The following is a 22141-nucleotide window of genomic DNA, read 5'->3' on the forward strand; positions in this document are numbered from 1 at the left end:
TATTAGACTGTCCTAAAAAAATAACTTAAGAAAATAATTGCTGTTAGCCCCTTAAAAAAAAGTGACCAACAAATCTTTTTAGTTATGTAGATAATAAAATAAGATTGTATATGATGTGATAATATAATCAAATTGTAGATGATGTTGTTTAGGTAAAAAATTTAAATGAATGTAAAGACTATTTAGTAGGAGGAACAAAGTTTCATGACTCAGGGAGAGGAGCAACCATAAATCACGCTCTAGACATCCTTAGCAAATGATAAGACAATGGTCTGAGTAAATAAGTCTATACTACTCTGCTAGTTTATTAATGGCTACTATGACTAAAAATATCGCACAATACAAAAACAATCAAATAAGTAGATGGTAAAATTATAAGTAAAAATGATAATAAATGATAGTTCAAGAAATATAAAAAGAAAAAATATTAAATGTGGTACTATTTATTTATTTAATATATGTTTGTACTATTTACTGCTAATAGATGTGGTACTATTGGCCTAAACTGTTTAGTAGTTAGTAAAAGTATTTATAATAACTTGAAAACTGATAACCACCTGTGTAACATTAAAATATATAAATGTTGTTAATGTTATAAATTTATAATATAAAGCTCACAAAGTGCTAAAAATCATAGGTGTATGGGGTAAAAAATGTTGGTGTCATAATAACCAATTAGAAATAAGTAGTGGATGGATGGTGATCCCCCTCCTCAGGAATAAATTGTAATCACCAACGTTTTGGAGAGCCCAAGACCTGTACTAACGCCATTTGTCAAGGGCGTGTCCTTGCAACAGATTTCACTGCCTGCACTCTATATCACGCTAGTCAATATTGCAATATAATAGAACTACACTACCAAAGCCAAAAGTCCCAATCCCTATCCAAGTTTTAAATACAGCTCCATCATTCTTAGAGATCTCATAAGGGTGGTGAGGGATGCGTGCGGTGTGACCATAAATAAATATGTAAATACCTAGACATATATATATTATATACACTTACACTAGAAAAGACAAACATGTACACATGAATGTATGCGCAATGAAAAAAATTGAAGAGTAACTTACCATTTATTTTATGGCTGTAAGATGTTTTATAAATATAATAAGTAAATACCACTAATAAACATTGAAACCAAGTTAAGATGGTTTGTGGTTAATATGAAAGTAGTTAGTAGAAAATATGGTAGAAAATGTAGTGACCAATAGTACGAGAAATGTAAATCTTACCTGATAAGTAGAGACAATAGTTTTCATGCAAACAGACTCAGAGTAATTAAAAAATGATTAGAGAGAGATAAAAAAAATTCAAACATTAAATCAGTAGACAAAAAGTAGTGAGAAAGTAACAGATGGGACAATAAATGCAATTTTTACTAATAGCTTATAACCACTAAAAAATGTAATTTTAAAAAACAATATTGTTGATAAATGACCAAAAGAATATTTGTGAAGACTGTATAGTGCAAACCACAATAAACTAACTTAGCAATGTCAGATCAAGAAAATTAGGTAGAAATGAAAAACCTAACGAGATCGTGTTATGTTTAAACTTATCTAGTAGAATAGTTCAGTAGATTCCAACCAAGAATACATTTGTTATAAAAACATGCATCTATGTTAATCATCATAAAACATATATCTGTGTTATTCTTGTTGTGTTTGCTACTCAGTCTAATAATTCTAACTGTCTGGTGTGAGTGACTGTTAGCATTTTTTGCATATACATTATCTGGTTATTCATATCAAGGTTATCTCTTTGTTTTGAATATATCATTTTTGATTTCAAATACTTTTATAGATATTTATAATCTTGCCCTGCTTTTAGGTCTAGCCCAAGTGAGTGTGAATATGAAGATTCTTGACTTACCTTGCATTATGGAATTGTTTTGCTCTCATTCATTAGTTTTTGCCTATGGTATTGGATTTGAGTATCACCGCTGTGTGTTTTCATTGGGAGGCTTTCCAGTTTAGCATTATTATGATTTTTCTTTAGTTAAACTCTATTTTGGTTAAAAAGCATCTACAGGTGCATACATATTTCTTCTGGTGGTGTTTGTTTGTGTTATTGGGCCCAAATTGTTGATGCTTCCTTTTTGCTGAGTACAAACCCATAAAATTGCAAATAAGATGAGCGCTTGACGAAATAAATAGATTATCAGGGAAAAAATATGACCCCAGAAAAGCATGAAACATATATACATATTTAGAAAAGCATTACCATTCCTTGGACCCCAGATAACTGGCCATCTCTACAAGTTAGCTATTTGTATGTCAGGTGGTTTTTTTGTGTAAAATTTTTTCACTTTAATGCTTCTCACAAATATATGGTCTCATTCGCACATTATAACACAAATCTGAAAGAATATTCAAGGATAAGGTCAAAAAAAGATTATGAACAAAAGTATATAATAAAGAACAAATATTTGATTCACTGATATAAGATACTGTTGATGTCTACAGGTGTGATGATGAAGTGCATAAGGATCATTCCATATCAAATCACCTAATGGTCGTCAGGGTACCACCTCAAATTTGCTTCAAATTTTGACCACCCACAGTATTTATAAAAAAATTACAAACCTTAAAATTTTAGCTTGATTAACCAAATCGTTCAAAAGTTATAATAGAATAAATATTGACCAAAGTTAGAAAAATTTGAGTATCTTGAGCTTACATTAGATTTTTTTGATTTTTAACAGATCATAACTTTTTAAATAAAATAGATGATCACCTGAAATTTTTAAGGATAATAGTTTTTTACCCAAACTATTTATTTTTGTAGATGTTTTTTACTGATTTTAAACAGTTTTTGAGTTCATGTACCTCAAAGTTGCTAAATAATGCAATACTAGAAAAAATTTTGAAAACTTTAATGTGCTTCAGTACCAAAAGACAAGCTGTGCCATTTTTTTGTTACTTTCGTGTACTTAGAGTAACCACTAGTGGAAAAAATTAGAATGTGTTTAAAGTTGTTTTAGCACTTGCAGCAGTCTGTTTAAATATCACTTTTTTTAAAAAGTACGATGAATTACATTCACTTTCTAAGCATAGAAAGTAGTGTAGACAGTTAAAATAAATTACGAAACTTTATACTAGCAAGGTTCTATGTATAGATAATCACCAAAAAAAACTTAAAGACCTATACTTTATCTTATGACATGGTTTTAGCAATTTGAGTGCTATGCTTTTTTAGTTTAAAAGGATACCTAATAGCGCAAGTTATATTATATCTCAAAAAAATAAAAATGCTGAAAGAAGTGTATATACACTTAAAATACAAGTACACTAATTTCTTTATCTCAGATTTGCATAACTCATAATACTGTCATAATCATTATTAGGAAGTTTGTAGTCACGAGCACTTCTACCTTTAATGGATGGAGCACTTGTTTGACATATTACTTTATTAAATGGAACCCAACACTGAGTTGATTGTGCATCATTAGTCCATTTTAAATTTAATTTGTTTCAATGCATGAATTTTACATTAACGTCTTGGTTTTCATTAGAAATCTTAAGCACAAGCCCTATGTACCATTCATCATCTTAAAAGCATGCAATGTATTTACCAGGTTGAAAGTTTGATGAATCTTTTTTTGCCAAGTTAATATTATTTAGCAAATGAGTATTATAGTATCGCAAGAGATTCTCTGTAAAAATAATTTTTTTCCACCTGGTACAAAACTGCGACAGCTTTTTGTGCCAGGGACTGTGCTCATCTCTTCATATTGTTTCTTTAGGTTAAAATAAGTTATTATCACTTGAAATGTAAAATATGTAAACACCTTTAATATTTTTTTCAGCCCATGTAAACAGTTCATTTGGTGTGAGAATCTGATTTGCATTTACTGCTTGTAGACTTGCTTTTGCTGCTTCTCTTTTTATAGTTCCTCCTATTCTATCATATGGACTTTCCCCATGGGATGTAGCAAAGAAGTGATCCTCGGCATTTATATTGTGATCTTCAAGAGATGAAACATTAGGTTTAACAGATATTTGTAATTTTTGTACTGTGACACAGCACTATCACTGAAGTATTTTACTTTATTGATTGTGGGTAGTTTGATTTTGATCATAGGAGTAACTTTGTGAGAAAACGATGAACTGTTGTTTGGTCATAGTGAAGATGGTCAGAAATCGTACAACAGCATTCACATTTGAGTTGATTTTTTCATCTTTGTAATAAACAGCAAAAGATGTAAGGAAGCTTGATAGGCTTGCCAGTAAAACCCTTGTACAGCACCTTGCACAAGAAAAGTATAGCTCTCTGCAAAATCCATAAGAATAAGACAAGTGTGTTGATCTAATGTTCTTTTTGCCTCTGATAAGTAGGAGGATTGTGCTTCTTAGATAAAGTGGTGGTGACAAAGGTCATACAAAGTTTCACTTAGAGTTTCAATAAACTCAATAATGCTTGTTTGGACTGTGACAAATGCAGTTTAGTCAGTTGACACCCATTGTTTGTATGTTATCTGATCGTCAAAATCAAAATCATTATTTTCAAACACATTTTCCAAGTAAGTCTTCAAATTTATTTTACCGGGGCAGTTTAAACATAGATCAAACATGCAGCTTTGACTATCTATATTACAAACACATACTTTCATCAAACCTTTGTAATATATTAAATGGCCCTTAGGTAAAGCAACACACATCAACTTAGCATTTTGATGATAAGAACATACACAAACTGAGTGACTTCCACTACTGTCAACAGTGACGCACCACTTCAGCCTTAGTTCACAGAACTTGCTGAATCCAACTTTGTGTTTAGGGCATAACTTCTTAAACTTCTTAAATATAAGATAAATTTCATTTAATCGAACTAATATTTAGCGCTTTTGAATATGAACTTTTACATTATTTATATGCACAGAAACAAAGTCTTTTTTTCCTTAACATTGTCTTGTGAACTCTTTGGATTCATAAATTTCAATGACTTTGTTTAACAATATCTTCTAAAGGCTGCCCTATTTTAGCCTCAGGTTTAGCAAGTATTCTTTTTTCATTTTTCAACTTTCAAGCTTTCTTTGCAAGATGTTTTGAAACTCAAAATATTTTGCAAGTTTTTTCAATTAAATAACTATCAGGAGTTAGTGTTAGTAGTTGAACTTTTTCTTCCTTCAAACTTATTTTCATTAATTTTTTATTGCATCTAACAGTTTGTCTAAATAATTACAGTTTATAGAGTTTTGCTCTCTTTCCAATACTATATCCAATGCTGATGCTACTAGGTTTATCCTACTTGTTGCGATTTTTTAGCTTTTTGCTTTCCATATCCTAATTTGTTGCGTCTACTTACATTTTTGAGTGGAGATGTTTCCAATAAAGACGCACTCTTGCTAAGAACTAACTTATCAGAGTTTAAACAACTAAATCCTTCTTCAGCAGCTTCATCTTGACTAACTTCTGTAAGTTTGAATTCATTCATACTATTAGTACAAACTTTTTGACCAGGTTTGATCTTAGGTTGATTTGCTATTGATATGTTGACTTTACACAATCCCTTGATAATTTTTTTCTTGTAGATTTTAAATAGATCATAACATTATTTTTAAAGTGCTTCATATCTAGAAATATAAGCTTTTTCATGGTGAAAACATATCTCTTCATTTGGTTCGAAAGTGTATCCTATCATTTGAACAAAAACTTCAATATCAGTATCTTTTAGTCTTATTCTTCCTACCATTCTACAATATGACATTTTATCACAATCTTCATTTAAAACTCTTCTCACACAACATTTCTCTGACATTTTTTACTAATCTAAAAATATTAAAATCGAGGGTTAAACATGTAATATACATTAATACATGTAAAATTAAAAATACATACCTGAGTCATAGAGCTACAATCATTTTATAAGATAGAGTATAGGTCTTTAAATATTTTTTGGTAATTGTCTATATATAGAACCTTGCCAGTAAAAAGTTTCATAATTTATTTTAACTGTCTACGCTACTTTCTATGCTTACAAAGTGAATGTAATTTATCATATTTTTTTTAAAAAGTAATATTTAAACAGGCTGTTGCAAGTGCTAAAGTAACTTTTAACACATAATTTTAATTTTTTCCACAAGTGGTTACTCTAAGTTCGCGAAAGTAACAAAATATTGGCACAGCTTGTCTGTTGGTATTGAACTGTAGCACAATAAAGTTTCCAAAATTTTTTTTAGTATTGCATTATTTAGCAACTTTGATTTTTTCTAATTTTGATCAATATTAATTCAATTATAACTTTTGAACGGTTCGGTCAATCAAGCTGAAATTTTCAGTATTGTGTTTTTTCCATAAAAGCTGTGGGTGGTCAAAATTTAAAGCAAATTTGAGGTGGTACCTTGGGGCACTTTTGAAAAACTAGGTGTTTTCAAAAGTGCCCTAAGCTACTACCTCAAGTGGGTATAACCCATAAGTACATTCCCTTTAGTCGTCTAGTATGGTCTCCCTATGTTTTCGTTCACTTTCAAATTGGGTGAATAGAAAGCTAAACACACTCACTTCTTGCGCTTATGGGCTAGCACATCAGAGCCAGATGTATGACCTACAGAATGGATTTCCATTGATCAAATGTACACATTAGTCACCGTAGGCCACAAGTTATCATTCTTAGCTAAAAGAGCTATGACCCCGTACTGGTGTGAAATGATGTGCTATAAAGTGAGATTTTAGCACATAGTCAGCAACCACTGAACTTATGTGCATTGTGGACCTTCCCAAATGAATGTGTGCATACTTGTTAGTCATTAGGTTATTAAGCACCTTAACACATCCAGCGGGATAGCCTTATGTCCATTTTGTCATTATGGTGAACATTGGATGGGCTCACCAGCCACAAAGAATAAATTTTTAATTGTTTATGCGCCACAATGATTTGGAATAAATAGGTAAGAAAAAAGTTTTATAAAAGTGTAATACCTGGTCTATCTTTTATAAAAGTGTCTGGTATAAAAATTATATAGTCTCAAATAAAGCAAAATAATATAAAAACTTAATAATGATAATTTGTCGCGTTGGTTCAACAAATATCTCACAAATTTTTTTAATATTTGCAAATGAATCTTTTTTTTTTTAATGTCAAAATAAAAATAATCATAAAAATATTTTTATTTATTTTGTATTTTTATATATCAACTTAAAAAAGAATACATAAACAAACGAAAAAACAACAATAAAAAAATTATTTGAACACCAAAAAAAAAAAAAATTTTTTTCTAACTTAGATCTAATTACAAATTTTATTTTTACTTAGAATTGTGTCAAAGCAACGCAATAAACTATATAATAAAAAAGTTATTAGAAAAACTTTATCGAAAAAATTTGTAAACGTGAACATTTATCACTTTTAGTTAATAAACTTTATATACAAAAATATTTATTTTTATATGTAATTATCATTTTAAAAATTTTCATACAACTTTGCTATATTTGAAACCCAACATCCGAGCAGCTGTTGTGAAGTGATTAAAATTTAGGCTTTAGAACTAGAGGTCCATGGTTCAAAGCTGGCTCCTACCATATATGCATCATAAGTAGAAAGAAGACATAAACTTCCTAGTTATTTGTGATGCTCTGCTCAAAGACTATAAGACTACTTCATGGACCTAACTAACTGAATGAAAAAAAACTTGAAAAAAAAATATGCTCTTTTAAACTTTTTTTTTAATACTATTAGAGATTTGTTTAAGAATCTATGGTCTGGTGGCTACCTAAAAAATATATCTTATTTTAAAACTAATTAATTTTAGTGTTTATTTATTGTATAGAACAGGTTAATAGGGTGATAGCAAAGAGTTTTCAAAAATTAAATTTTTGGTACACACATTATATATATATATATATATATATATATATATATATATATATATATATATATATATATATATATATATACACACAAAAAGTATAGGTGTAATTGCTACCGACAATATCATTAGCAAATTGCTAATAATTATAATAGAACATTGAAAATTAGAGTTTTGTTTGTTTCCACAAAAATATTGAAAAATAAATGTACTATAATTTTAAAACATCAACCTATATTTTTCTTTAACTAAATTATATGAAAACTAACTTGAAACTCCATTGATTATAAAAAAGTTTTTAATAAATCCATCTTGAACTTCATACCATGGATCTGAAGCATATACTTTCACATTTTCAAACTTTTGAGCTTGATTGTTAATAACAGAAAAAATAACATCTCCATTTATTCTAATTGTGTATAAATAATATGTGGTCTTTAAAAATTGACTAACTTCAATGTTAGTCCACAAATTCAGTTTGAATGGATTTGTGTTAAAAAAGTAATTTTCATAACCATTTATTGGTGCAGCAATATGCAATGTACCATTTTTATGAAACCATATTCCAGGAGTTCTATCACCATAGTAATCAATATTAGAACCAATAGTAAAATGAATAACACTATGATAGTAGGGAACAAAATTATTAGGATAAACATCAAATGAAATTAAATATTCTTTATCAAGTGTTGGTATTTCAGCAATAATATTTCCTTTTACTAATGGTGTTGGGGTATTACCAACAATGTACTCTAAATTTTGAAATAAAAAAATTAATGCCCTAATAACTACCAGTTTTCCCTCAAAAAAAAAAAAACATGCTACACTAATTAACTTTTTTTTAATACAATTGCTTACACTTTTTAACAATTTAATTATAAATATTACATTATCAAACATTAAACATTGTGAATAAAAAAAATACTCTTACCAACTTTTCCATTTATAATCAATAAGTCAGCAATAGAACAATTTTGAGTATCATACAAAAGATCCGATGCATACACTTTTACATTTTTAAAGTTTGTTGCATTGTAGTTTTCTACTCTATGTATATTGACTCCATTCAAATCAACAGTCAACCAATATTTACCATTTGACAAAATTTGACTTATCATAACAAAAGACCATTCATCTAAAGCAAGTGGAGGTGTTTCAACGGAGTAATTAACATTATTTACTGCAACAAAAACAACAAGCTTTCCAGAGCCATCTTCATGAAACCAAACACCTGAACTTCGATCACCATATTCTGCAATATTGTTCTCCAAAGTAAAACGAAGAACATTTTTTAATCCTTTAGAATAACTTTTAGGTTTTAGATTAAAAGATATGGTGTACTCATTCATCATAACATTGAGAGTTCCAAGATATAAACCTTTTGCCAGAGTGAATTCTTTTCGATAATTTATAAAATCTAAATAAAATGTTTCAGACTTATTTAAAAAAAAACATAAGCACATTTTAAAAACATAATTTTTTTGCAAAAGTCTTTTAATAAATACTAGTAATACATAACAATCAACAGTAAAATATAAAAATAATAATAGAAGCCTGATTTTAACAAGGTTATGTTTACATTTTTGCAATACTTTTAAAAAAATGTAATAAAGCTTTATAAGAAAAAAACACATCAACAACCCTTGTTTTATTATGTTAATAAGGTTGTTAATAATAAAAAAACAAACTCACTATGAGAGGTAATCCAATGTTATTTAGGGTTGTAGCTCTCTCCTCCCATAATGTTTATAAGTTTCATTACGTAATGAAACCAGGTTACAACACGTGCAAAATGTTTGTTAATCATACATGACAAGACATATCATTTTTACGTAACAAAATGTAATGTTACAAAACTGTTTTGTAACATGTTTATGTAATGACATGTAATGTATTTACTTTTACATAATGCGATGTATTAAATGTATGTTATTTTTACGTAACAAAAAGTACCATTTTTAATCTTACAAGAAGTAACATTGTAATGTGTGGTTCCCTAATATTTTATAAATTATTGTTTTTTATATATACAAATATCTTCATATATAAGTATATGTAAATATATACAAGTATATGTAAATATATATAAGCATATGTAAACATAGATATATATTTGAAGTAGAGTATAAAATAGTAAATAGATATAACAATAGTAAAAAAATAAATTAATCAAGCATAACAAGTAATACGTTATAAACACAGTAGTAGATTTAACTAATTTTAACATTAAAGAAATTTTTAGCTAGACTGATGATGACACAAAATATTGGTTGAAACTTTATATTTATTTTTGCTTGTGGGTTTATTAAAACTTTAAAAGCGCAAAAATAAATTTTCATGACAGTCATCAATTGAAACTGAACAATTAACTTTTTTTTATAGAAAAAAGAAATTTAAAACCCTGTCAATTTTTTCTTGAAACGCTGAAGTATTCTTTAACTTACCTGAACTTTACTATTTAAAGAATTAAATAGTAAACTTACTATTTAATTCTTTAAATAGAAAGTTTGGATAAGTTTAAAAATACTTATGGTTAAGTTAAAAATCTAACTTTTGTATGTTCCTACTTAGTAATTTAATGATTTTAGGACCAAAAAACGCACAGATTAAACCTACAAGCGTAAAGACCTTAAAATTAAAAATTTCCTACCCAACCTAAGCTTATTAAGACCCCTCCTCCTCCCCAGTAACCAGTTGAGAAAGCTATTTTACAATGAAAAATAAAATAAATATGGTATTTAGCATTGTGGCAATGATAAACAAATATTTACTGTGTTATCAAGTTTATTTAATTATTATTTAATTAAAAATAAGAGAATGTAACCTTGTTATCAATTGTAACCAATTGAGACATAACGAAACGAGTAAAATGTTATAGGGACTCAGGTCTTGCTTTCAGACTGGAGGTAATCCACTGTTATTTAGCATGGTAGCCCTCTTATCAAGAGAAGGAAAAAAACACATTTAATCTCTGTTTTATCAATATCATGTAAAAAGTGAACTGATATAACTAAAATGACTGAGAGCGATACAGAATTAAAGGATATAGTTGATAAATTATGCAAAGCCACTAACATTTCAGCTCCTAATTCAACTTCAGGCAGAAAAGCTAGTGCAACATCGCCAGATTTACTAGCTACAGCAAGAGTATTAAAAAAGATTCTAGATGAAAACATCCCATTAAAAAATCAGCTGAATGAACCAGAGAAGAAAAAAATCGCCTAAAACCTGCATCTTTTTGGAGTAACTTTCCGAAACCCACATCCACACGGGACATGGTCACTGTAGTATAATATGGGAATATAAGACTCAAAATAATCAATCTTTTCATTGTTTCTCTAACCACCATCACAATTACACTAAAGGTTATTATGAGAATCTATATATAGACTATATATAGATAGCATGGATTGGTCTCAACTATTCGAACCCTGGGATTGTATTCAACTATGTTACAAATCATTCTTATCAATATACAAAGAAGCATGTCAATTGTACATTCCTATTAAAACAAGCAAAAAATATATGCACCAAAATGGTTTGACTCAAAAAAACTTGTTTGGGACAAACATTGTGCATGGTACAAATTATATATAGTATCTAAGATGTTGAACACAACTATAAACAGCATAATTGAAAAAAAAAACAACGGAATATCAAAAAATATGCAAAAAATTATCTAACCATATAAAGAATAAGAAATAGTGATTCGATTTGCCATTAATTAATAAGATAAAAAACGACCCTAAAAACTTCTTTATGTTAAATCGAAACTAAAATTAAACTCGAATGTCAATTTAATACAACTCAAACACATCAACTTAATCACCAACAAAACTACAATAGATAATATATTTAACAAACACTTTTAATCAGCCTTCACAAATAATATAAATAATGAGCTTCCGGAATTTGAGAACCGTTCCTTTCAAGCAAACAATTACGCAAATCTTCTTTTTTATAAAACCACAATATTACAGAATATGAAAAGTTAAATATTCACAAACCAATCGGAATTGATAGCATAAATTTATAAGTTCTAAAAAACTGTGCAATGTCACTTTGTATTCCAATAAAAATAATTTTCATGAAAAGCTTTAATTCAAGTTCATTACTAAGGCAATGGAGCCAGGCAAACGTTATGCCAATACACAAATGTGGTAGTCAACTTATTGCAAGTAATTACAGGCCAATTTTGCTCTCATCAATCATAAGTAAACTAATGGAAAGTATAATCCGTGACTTCATGATGAAACATTATCATGTCGCAACAAACATAGTTTTGTGAAAAAAAAGAGCTGTTTGACAAATTTGCTAGAGTGTCAAAACTTTATTAGTACTGCTTTAACTAAAAAACATCCAGATGACATCCTCTTTACTGATTTTCCGAAAGCATTCGACACTGTATTGCATAAATACTAATAAATTTGCTGCATATATAAAATCTTTCTTAAGTAACAGACAACAAAAAGTTGTACTTGGTAAAAACCAGTCTGATTGGAGTACAATGTGTTACACCAGAAGTGGTACAATACAAGGACCAATACTTGGACCGCTTTTATTCACAATATTTGTAAATGACCTTCCTTGTCAATTTTTCCACCTAATTAAATTATATGCCGACGATAGTAAAACTTATGTTGAGCTGGACAAAATCGAAATACTAAGAAACAAATTACAAAATTATATAGATAAAATAGCTAAATGGTGTCATGTATGGAAGATAAAACTTAATATAAGTAAATGTAAAGTAATGCATTTTGGTAAGTATAATCAAAAGAGAATTTATACTATCTTTGACTACGATCATAACATTATATTCAAGTTGAAGGTTTAGATACAGAAAAAGATCTAGGCGTTATGACATCGATGGAATAATCATCATATCAATTACTGCACCAACAGAACTAACAGAATGCTAGGTTTAATTAAACACACTTTTGAATTCAGCACCATGAATTCTACACCACTGCAATTGCTGAAATTTTGTTTAAAACCTTTGTTCAACTGCTTATATGCAGCACCAATCTGGAATCTATCAAAGAAATACAATATACCAGCTCTTGAAAAAATTCAAAGTAGAGCAACTCAAACAAGAAGCCTCTCACATCTAAGTTATGAACCACGATTAGAAAGGTTTAATATTACAACGCTAAAAACTTGTAGGCTGAGAGGAGATATAATAGAGTGCTTTAAAATTGCCCATGGTTAGGGATGGCAAAAATCCCGGAAATTCTCAATCCCGGGATTTCGGGATTACAAATTTGTCCCCGGGTAATCCCGGGATTGAATGAAAAACTTACAATCATAGAAGATAAAGCCTGCGAAGAACTTTTAATTATCAAACACTATTATATGATTAATTTAACTGATGAAGTAAAGTAATTTAAACTATAAATAACACCTTTAAACGATAACACAAAATAACAATGTTTAAAAATAATACAAGTATACATTAATATATAAGAGTTATAATTCGTTTTGAAAGCTCCACCTTAAAAAACTCAAAGTGTCCATCATTTAATCATTTAATCGTGTTCGATTTTTAGAGCATAAAAACCCAGCGGCTGAGAATGCTCGTTCAGACTCTACACTTGTTGGTCGTATAGATAGAATATAGTTATACACTTTTTGAAGGTGATCACCTCTTGTGCCACCACTTTCAAATAAAAACATTTCTTTTTGAATCTTAGAAGTTATACTTTCTACCCTTGTAGGTGTTGTTCGTATAGCTATCAATCCTTTTTCCATAACTTCGTTTAATTGTTCACTAATTGTTTTGACTTTCTTACCACCTTCGTCGCTTCTTAAAACCTGGTTTAGCTGAACATCACAACTGCTGTCTGCTGCTGATGCTATATCTGCGGGATGAAAACGCTTTATCATGCTTACTATAATCTTTTTATTTTGATTACTTGTATTTGGTACAAAAACATCTGTGATTTTCGTTGATGTAACCTGGCCATTATGAAGATAATAAACTAAGCTACTTAATGGTGTTCTCCTCTCTTTAATTCGGTGACTCAAAGCAGCATACAGTTTATTCCCGATTTCAGATTTTCGTTGTTTTATTTTGGTCAACATAAACTCTAATGCAATGTCAGCTGTAATTAAAGTTGCGTCTCGTCGACAAAGTGCTTCCACAGTGGCTTTAACAGGAGTCAAAAGTGCTACTAAATCAGATACAATTTTATATTCATTTTCGTCCATCTTAATTGAATCGTCAATTTTGGAATCCAATTCTAAATCTAGAAATGCCTTTTTAACACAATATTTTAATTTGTCAAATCTTTCAAGCATAAGCAATAAGCTGCTCCATCGGGTTTTACAATCCATAATCAAATGACCTTTCCAAACTCAATTTTTACGTACTTTTGTAAATAATTTTCATTTTTGGTTGGGGACCTTTTAAAGATTTTTACAATTTTCCTGACCTTTGTTATAACAGGTCCAAAAACTTGGTGTTTAATAGTAACCTCAGAGGTTTCATTAAACAAAAATGAATTATTTGAATCTTGAATACAATCTTCCTTTTCAGAAGTATAGTCATTAATACAATCATTATCTTTTTCTTCATCACTGTGGTTCTCTAAACTTGCAAAGGTAGTGTGCTCATCATCTAAAATTTCATCGATTTCCAAGTAATTGGGGTCATTTTTATAAAGAACTGATATTACTGCCAGCTGTAGAGCGTGGGCAAAGCATAGTTGTTGATCACTTTCTATAATTTTTCCAAGTTTCTTCATGACGCTTGCACCATCCGTGGTAATACCAATGATATCGTCCTCAAGTTTTATTTTAAAATTGTTGAGTCTTTCGTTTAGAAGTGAAACGCACTTTTCTGCTGGCTTAGATCCTAAAATGCGAATCAAACCTAAATTCCAATAACTTTTCAACTCGTGTACATTCACATTCATGTATCTGCAGTTTCCAAAAGAAGTCCACTCATCAAGCGTTAAGGAAAACTTGAAGCCTCTTGATATTTGATCAATTATTTCCTTTATAACTAGTTTTTTAACCTGTTCATAGTAGTCTAACACCATTTTTCGAATAGTGTTTCGTGATTTTGGGACATTTTTAAAGCCTCGTGCAACTAACCCAGCTAGTATATCAGAAGAGTTGCAACTTGTATTAAATGATATACCATCTTTTGCTGCCATACGGGCAAATACTTCAGGTAGGCATTCATCTTTTTTCAATGTTGTTGGAAAATAACTTGTGATTTTCGGTTTTTTATTTTTCGGTTCTAATAATTCTTTTGAAGTTGAAGGTGTTGTGGATAAACTTGATTCCTGCGATGTTAATTTAATTTTATGTATGGAAAGTAAATGGGTATAAAGACCTTTCGTTGAACCACCAGCAATTTTTAACATTTTTTTGCATGTAATTACTTTGCATAAGGCTGTTTCATCTGCTCCTTTTAAAAAATGTTTCCATATGAGATTTGTGCTGTTGAATTCAGCGTAGTTAGTCATGATATTAGGCTAATTTCTATCTTATTGAAAAAAAAAAGTTATATTTTAAGCTATTTATTGACTAATTATCTTTATTCATAATTCAAAATGAACTTATGTGAAAACAATTATACTTCGAATTAATAAATAAAGTTTATTTAATATACCTTCCGTATTTGATAACTTTTAATGTTAAAGAACTTGTGACAATCACGCCAACGTTAAGAATTTAAAAAATAAAAGGAAAACATTGCATGGAGAATAAGCAGCTCAACAAATTTTATAGCGAAAATTTAGACATTTTAAATAAATAAAGTTTAATCAATTTTTGTTTTTATTTATTGTTTATTTTTTCCCGAAATCCCGGGAAATTTTAGAGACTAATCCCGGGATTTCGGGATCATGAATTTGTCTGTAATCCCGGGATTTCGGGATCATGAATTTGTCTGTAATCCCGGGATTTCGGGATCCCGGGATTGCCATCCCTACCCATGGTTTTATAGATCAAAATTCAAAAACTACTTTTATGTCATCTGATAATTGTAAGTCTCACTTAATCTTTCTTTTATAATGGTCAGTTTAATTTCTTAATGATCCTTTTTTATTATATAATAAACTAACACACTCTAAAATGTTTTTAGGCGTGTCAAACATTTGTGTTTGTTTTTTTTCCCAATAAAATAACTTTATTTTGATATTTTTTGAAATAAAGAAAATTCCAGGTTTTTTAATAAAATGATTAAAATGAAAATAAAATGAGGAGTATAAAAAATAATTACCTAACTAATATTAGATAAATATGATGGTAATTTGGTATTGTTTGCCAAGCTTCTCTTACTTGGTGTGGAGAAGAGAATTTATAATTTAAAAGACAAGCAGTTGTTAAAGCATATTTCACAAGTTTGTTCTCTATATCTATTGAAATATCTTTATTTTTTGTTTCTTTCATTATTTAATGATCTGATATAAAAGACCAAAGTAAAAAACTATTTTTCGATATTCATAAGTCTAAGTTTATACTTGTATAGGTACATCAAGTAAAATAAAATAATATTTACTGTAATATAAAACTTTACTAAAATAAAAGTGAGGCTTCATAATCATGGTTAATAGAGCAATCTGCAGAAAAAATCCCATTCAATTCAAAAAGGAACTAATAAAAGAATGTTGTCCATTCAAGGGAGGATTTCATTTTTAATAGAATAGCCACTGTATGAAATTGTCTTCCTCTATCTATTGTGTTATCTACATCAGTGAAAACATTCAAAATATGACTAGACGAATATATTGTAAGCGAATATATAGTCACCGGCGTTTTAGAGTGTGCTTACTACACACTCTCATTTAAAATTATAAAAATTTTGATTGTTATGTATAAATTATTATATAGAAAGTATTTTGAATGTTATTTTGTTAAATTTCAGCAATAAAAAGTTATTATTAATACTATTATTATTATTATAAGACTTAACACGATTATTTTGAGGTAATTTTTTAGAGAAACTTCAATTATAAAAGACACATATTCCATCAATTAAAAATTCTTTACTAAAATACCAACAGTCACATCAAATTAAATTTATTATAAAAACTTTTTTTTTTAAACTTTTTTTACCAGCAATATTTAAACTAAACTTATCTTGATGTTTCATCTCTAAATCAACAACTGAAAGAAGAGTAAAATAAAAAATAAGTAAATTAGTTTAAAAAATTAAAAGAAAACTCTTTTTAAAACTCTTTCAAATTAATTTTTTTAATCTTTTTAACTTTTATAATGGCAGAGTTTGTGTGCATATAAATAATTATTTTCAAAGATCTGATATTGAAATTGATTTTATTGAAAAACCTTAGTTAGAAATAATTAATAGAAAACCAAAATACAACTGTATTGTAGTTAGAATTTTGTATCATCACCTATGTGTAAAACTTTAGAGTAGTTTCAATTTTGAAAGGTGGATTATATATTAAAAATTCAAAGTTTAAAACTTAAACTTCAAAAGTAATTAAAAAGAATAAGCTTTTAATTTTTTTAACTAATGCAGTCCCAACAAGGTTGGGAGTAATCACTATAAAGTTAGGAGTTATAAAAACAAAGAACGTTGTTAAAGAGCAAGGTTGACAGAAGACTTAAAAAGTTGTAGGTTGTATTAGTTGAGGAAACAGAAGAAAGGAGAGAGAGCCAAAGCATTGATGTGAGGGGTAAAAAACTGGATGAATAAAAGTTTTAGAGTATAAAGGGACAGAATCAGTAAAATCATGCATCTTTGCTCAATGATGAGTCAAGCAAAAAAGTATTTTGGTTGATGGAATTAAAAACAATAGCTTGTTTGAGCAACAACCATGATAGAATTTGTAGAAAAGAAAAAGAGATGTAACATTACAACAATGAATGAGTGGCTTAGACTTGGCAAATTCAGTGCAGGTCCAACTACATTTAAAATGCATTTTTGGACCTTTTTTAAAAGAGAAAGAATCATACGAAGAACTAGCCCAAATATTACAACAAAATTCCATATAGGGACGAACAAGAGATTTGTTGAGGTAGATAATGGTATCAAAAGTAAGATATGGCAAGCACAAATGATGCAATCTTAGCACATTCTAGCTTAGCAATTGTAAATACGTTTTCTATGAGAGGCAAGTTAGTGGCAAGTAGGCATGAGTAGTGATAATTTTGAAGGATAATCTTAAGATGCAAAGTAGAAGAATAAGTGACACCATTTGAAGCAAGTATATGAAAGAAAAGTAGCATGCAAGACATTAACAAGCCTTTCATATTTCAAGAGCAATAGTTCTTGCCTTGCTGCCTCCATTTAATGTATGATGGAATCTTTCATTTACAACAGTAACAAAGTAAGTTGTAGAATGAAATCAAAATTTATACTGATTGTCAGAGAGTTATAGATTCAAACAATACATTTATTGATTAAGGACAAAAAGACCTTGTTACTAATAGAGAGAAGACTAATTGTAATTTTTGAAAGGGCCAGAGTGTCAGTAAATAACTGAGTTTCATTGGAGTTTAAATTCACAAGCCTCTGCAAGCCCCAATCTGTTACAGAAGTGAGCAATTTTAATAAACATACATTGGTATTACTCTGTTAAATTCTTTTAGTTCAACTAGGTAATACAAAATTTATAATCACTTAAGAAAAAAACAGATTGTCCACATGCACTCACAGAAAACAAAGTGTCAAAAGACTTTTTTTAAAGTTTAAATATTCATGTATGAAATTATAAACAAAAAAAATAATTATTGATTACCTTATTAATATACAAATTATAAAAGAAAAAATATTAGAAAAAAAGCATGTTTCAAAGTTAAAGGGTAGCCCATGACACATAGCTTAACCATTCTATTTTTTTACTTTTTTTTTTAATAGTGTGACACAAATATGATATATAATTATATAGCATTGGACTGTTCTCAACGCATTTAAAAAAAATTGCTTTAAAAATTTGCTTTTAAAAATTGCCTCTGTTTTATAAGAAATGGAAATAAAAATGTCATCATTTAGAAATATAAACATTTGCTCTTTACTAATGAAAATAAACACTTTGAAACACTTTTTTCAAATCTAAGGCTTTTTTATTGAAATTAAATAAATTATTATTATAGTTTTATGTATTATGTTAAATTTGTTAACATTTATATAAAAAAAGTTTCTTATTTTATGTAAAAAGATTCTGTTGACCAGAAACATCCTCTAAACATGTGTCTGATACCACCCGATTATACCTCATTCACAAATACTAGTTTTAAAACTAGTGACTTAATGTATTAAACAAACTTTTTTTTTTTAATAACTATTGTAAATAATTATATCTTTAATCAATAAAAAGTTACTAGTTTTCATAAAAATTAGGTATATTAATATGTGAATCAAATATGATGATACATCTCTCATCTTTTGACTAGAAACATAATATTGCACTCCCAGTCAATTGCTTTGGCATATTATGATATTTTGCATGTACAATATTTTCACTCAAAAAATGTTTTTATAGTATTTAAAATCACATAGCTTCTTTATTTTAAGCTGTACCTTAAGTGTCCGAAGTTACCCATTGACCGGGGCTCTCTGACTTTCCCTATATACATTATATATATGCTTTTATATATAACCCTCAGAATTAAGAAATATAAGATTGGCAATAACTTGCCAACCTCAATCTTTTAGAGGTCAGCAGCAGGTTCGCAAAAATAATTTGATGCAAAGGTCTTACCTTAAAACATAGAAACGAGGTTGGAAATTTTTTGGTGACCTCAAACACTTTTAGGTCGGCAGGTAGGTTGGCATGCCAAATGCCGACCCTAATTCCGAGGGTTGTATATACATATTATATATATGTTATTTATATATTTATATATACACATTATATATGATATATATATATTACATATGATATATATATATTATATATGATATATATATTATATATGATATATATATATATTATATATGATATATATTATATATGATATATATATATATATTTTATATGATATATATATTATATATGATATATATATTATACATGATATATATATATATATTATATATGATATATGTTATGTGTATATATATATATATATATATATATATATATATATATATATATATATATATATATATATATATATATATATATATATATATATATATATATATATATATATATATTTATCACCAGCCAAGAACTAAGAAGCCAGTTATGACTTTTTTTCTATTTATTACTAAAAAATGGTCTTTACAATGAAATCTGCGTTTTGAGTGATTCTAGTCACCAAAATCATAGAACCAGAAGGCTGTATGTCTAATAAAGTGATGACTGTTATTATCAACTGGCTGTATATCCTTTGACCAATCAGATTAGCCAAGACTTTTTTCACGCTGTTAAACAACTGGTAACCCTCTATTGTTATCACATAACTGTTCAAATTTACATTAAAGATTCTGTACGTAAGCATATTCAAAGTCTTCCTAGAATCGACAGTCACTTTTGTTGCAAAAATATAAAACAAATACATTCAAGAAAATCTGAATATGAGCTCTTTGTATGAGAAAGATTGTGAAAAAAGCGTTTCTGACAATGTTATTCCTTAAAAAAAAGTATATATAGATCAATATTTAGCACAGAGTTCAAAATTGAAGTTCATAAACTAAAAAAAGATAGTGATAAATGTGAAAGTATGAATATGAATATAAAATTCATACAAAAAACTAAGCTGAAACTAATGAAGAACGTAATTGTGATAGGCTCAATAAAAGCAAGTGTGTTATTTGCTTCAATACAAAAAAGGTTTTCAGCCTTCCAACAGTAAATGTTTCAAACTTTTTTTACAAACAAAAGACTCTTTTTCATTTAATTTTCTTTTAACTTTAACTTTCATGCAAAATCATCCACAAATTAAAACAACAATTTAGTAATTTTGAGAGCCAAGACATAGTGTTATCCAGGAGATAGATAGTTTACATCGTATTATTGAAAGAAATATGGAAGTAGCTGAAGTTTACAGTCCAATAGGCCTTGTCAGAATTCTAAAATACATACCTTAAAAGAATCCAATCAAGTTGATTCAAATTAAAGAGCCGATGATGAACTTTCAAACGATTGCTAAGAATTATAAATTGCTTAAAGATGTTTGATATGCTAAAGTAAAGATACTTAAATACTCAGCAGATAAGCCATATAGTGTTGAATAGTTTAGTTTTGAATGGAAGTTGGAAAATATTCTTAACTATAACACCAGACACTAAAATTCAAATAATCAAAAAATTGCAAACTATATAAAGGTGCTTAAAATAAGTAAGAAATCTCAAAAGAAAAAGTAAAAGATCTAAAATCGATATTAAAGTTCATGCCACTTCAAGACAAAGAATATATGTCATCAGCCTTACAAACATTCACCTAGTTTTTAAAGTTAACTGTTATCAATTTTTGTTTCCGGCTATCTTTTATTGTACTTTTTACAAAACTATATCAAATAAAAAAAATTATCTTATAAATTTTAATTTGCAGGCTGTTTTCAATAAAAACAGAATGTTTGGATTAGTCTTTAATTTATATTTACTACCAGCAATAAATCACATTACATTTGCAACCAGCTTAAAAATACATTTGCAACCAGCTTAAAAATTGTAACCAACATAATTAAGTATATATACATTTTTTTAATTCTGAAATTAATTTTGTATTATTTATTATTTGTACAGTTTTTGCATCAACAAAACTGACCCTTGCAAACAAAAAATTGTTTAGCTAACTTTTTTTGGTTTAATGCTTTTCAAAACTGCATTAAAATATTTAAAAAATAATTTACCATGAAGGGCTAACAACTGCAAAATAGCGTAAAAATAGAGTTCAAGTCTCACCAAAACTGGAAAAGCAATTTATTTATAGTTTGCCTAGAAAGTTTATTTTAAAACTTTCTAGGCAAACTATAAACAAATTGCTTTTCCAGTGTTTTTTTAAATTCCAATTTAAAAAAATTACTTCTTAAAACATGGGAGGAGACATTTATTATAAAAATATATATCAGTCCTGATAAGAATAAAAACTTAAAGTGTAATTGGGCTTTCAAAATCATTGGCATTTAAAAAATATTGTAAGTTTTAATTTTTCCAATTTAGGTTGATTTTTGTTTCGCACCATAGTATAAAACTAAATGCAATAATACTAAATTATACATAACTATAATAAAACAACTGTTTAAAAATAAGCATTTAAAGGCAAGTCACTCTAAAATTAAATTGTTTATTCATTTTATGTAAAAAATTCCCATATTTTTATGAAGAACCCCACCCACCTCCTTCCTGTTTATTAAATGTAGACTTAAACTTAATCACCCGAGAGTAATCATATATACCGCTTTCTG

At 28.3% G+C, this 22141-nt stretch overlaps 1 protein-coding gene across 1 annotated transcript in view; it reads right to left on the reverse strand.

Annotated features, from left to right (window-relative positions):
• Window positions 1-22141, reverse strand: part of LOC136085581 (uncharacterized) — a 212984-nt gene that overhangs the window by 49233 nt on the left and 141610 nt on the right. The window contains exons 15-16 of the mRNA XM_065806901.1: window positions 8739-9224; window positions 8077-8559 (exon numbers count right to left, since the gene is read on the reverse strand). Coding sequence (XP_065662973.1) covers window positions 8077-8559; window positions 8739-9224 — 969 coding nt within the window. The remainder of the gene's footprint in view (window positions 1-8076; window positions 8560-8738; window positions 9225-22141) is intronic.

The sequence above is a fragment of the Hydra vulgaris genome, chromosome 09, assembly GCF_038396675.1.
Source record: "Hydra vulgaris chromosome 09, alternate assembly HydraT2T_AEP".
NCBI classification, from domain to species: domain Eukaryota; kingdom Metazoa; phylum Cnidaria; class Hydrozoa; order Anthoathecata; family Hydridae; genus Hydra; species Hydra vulgaris.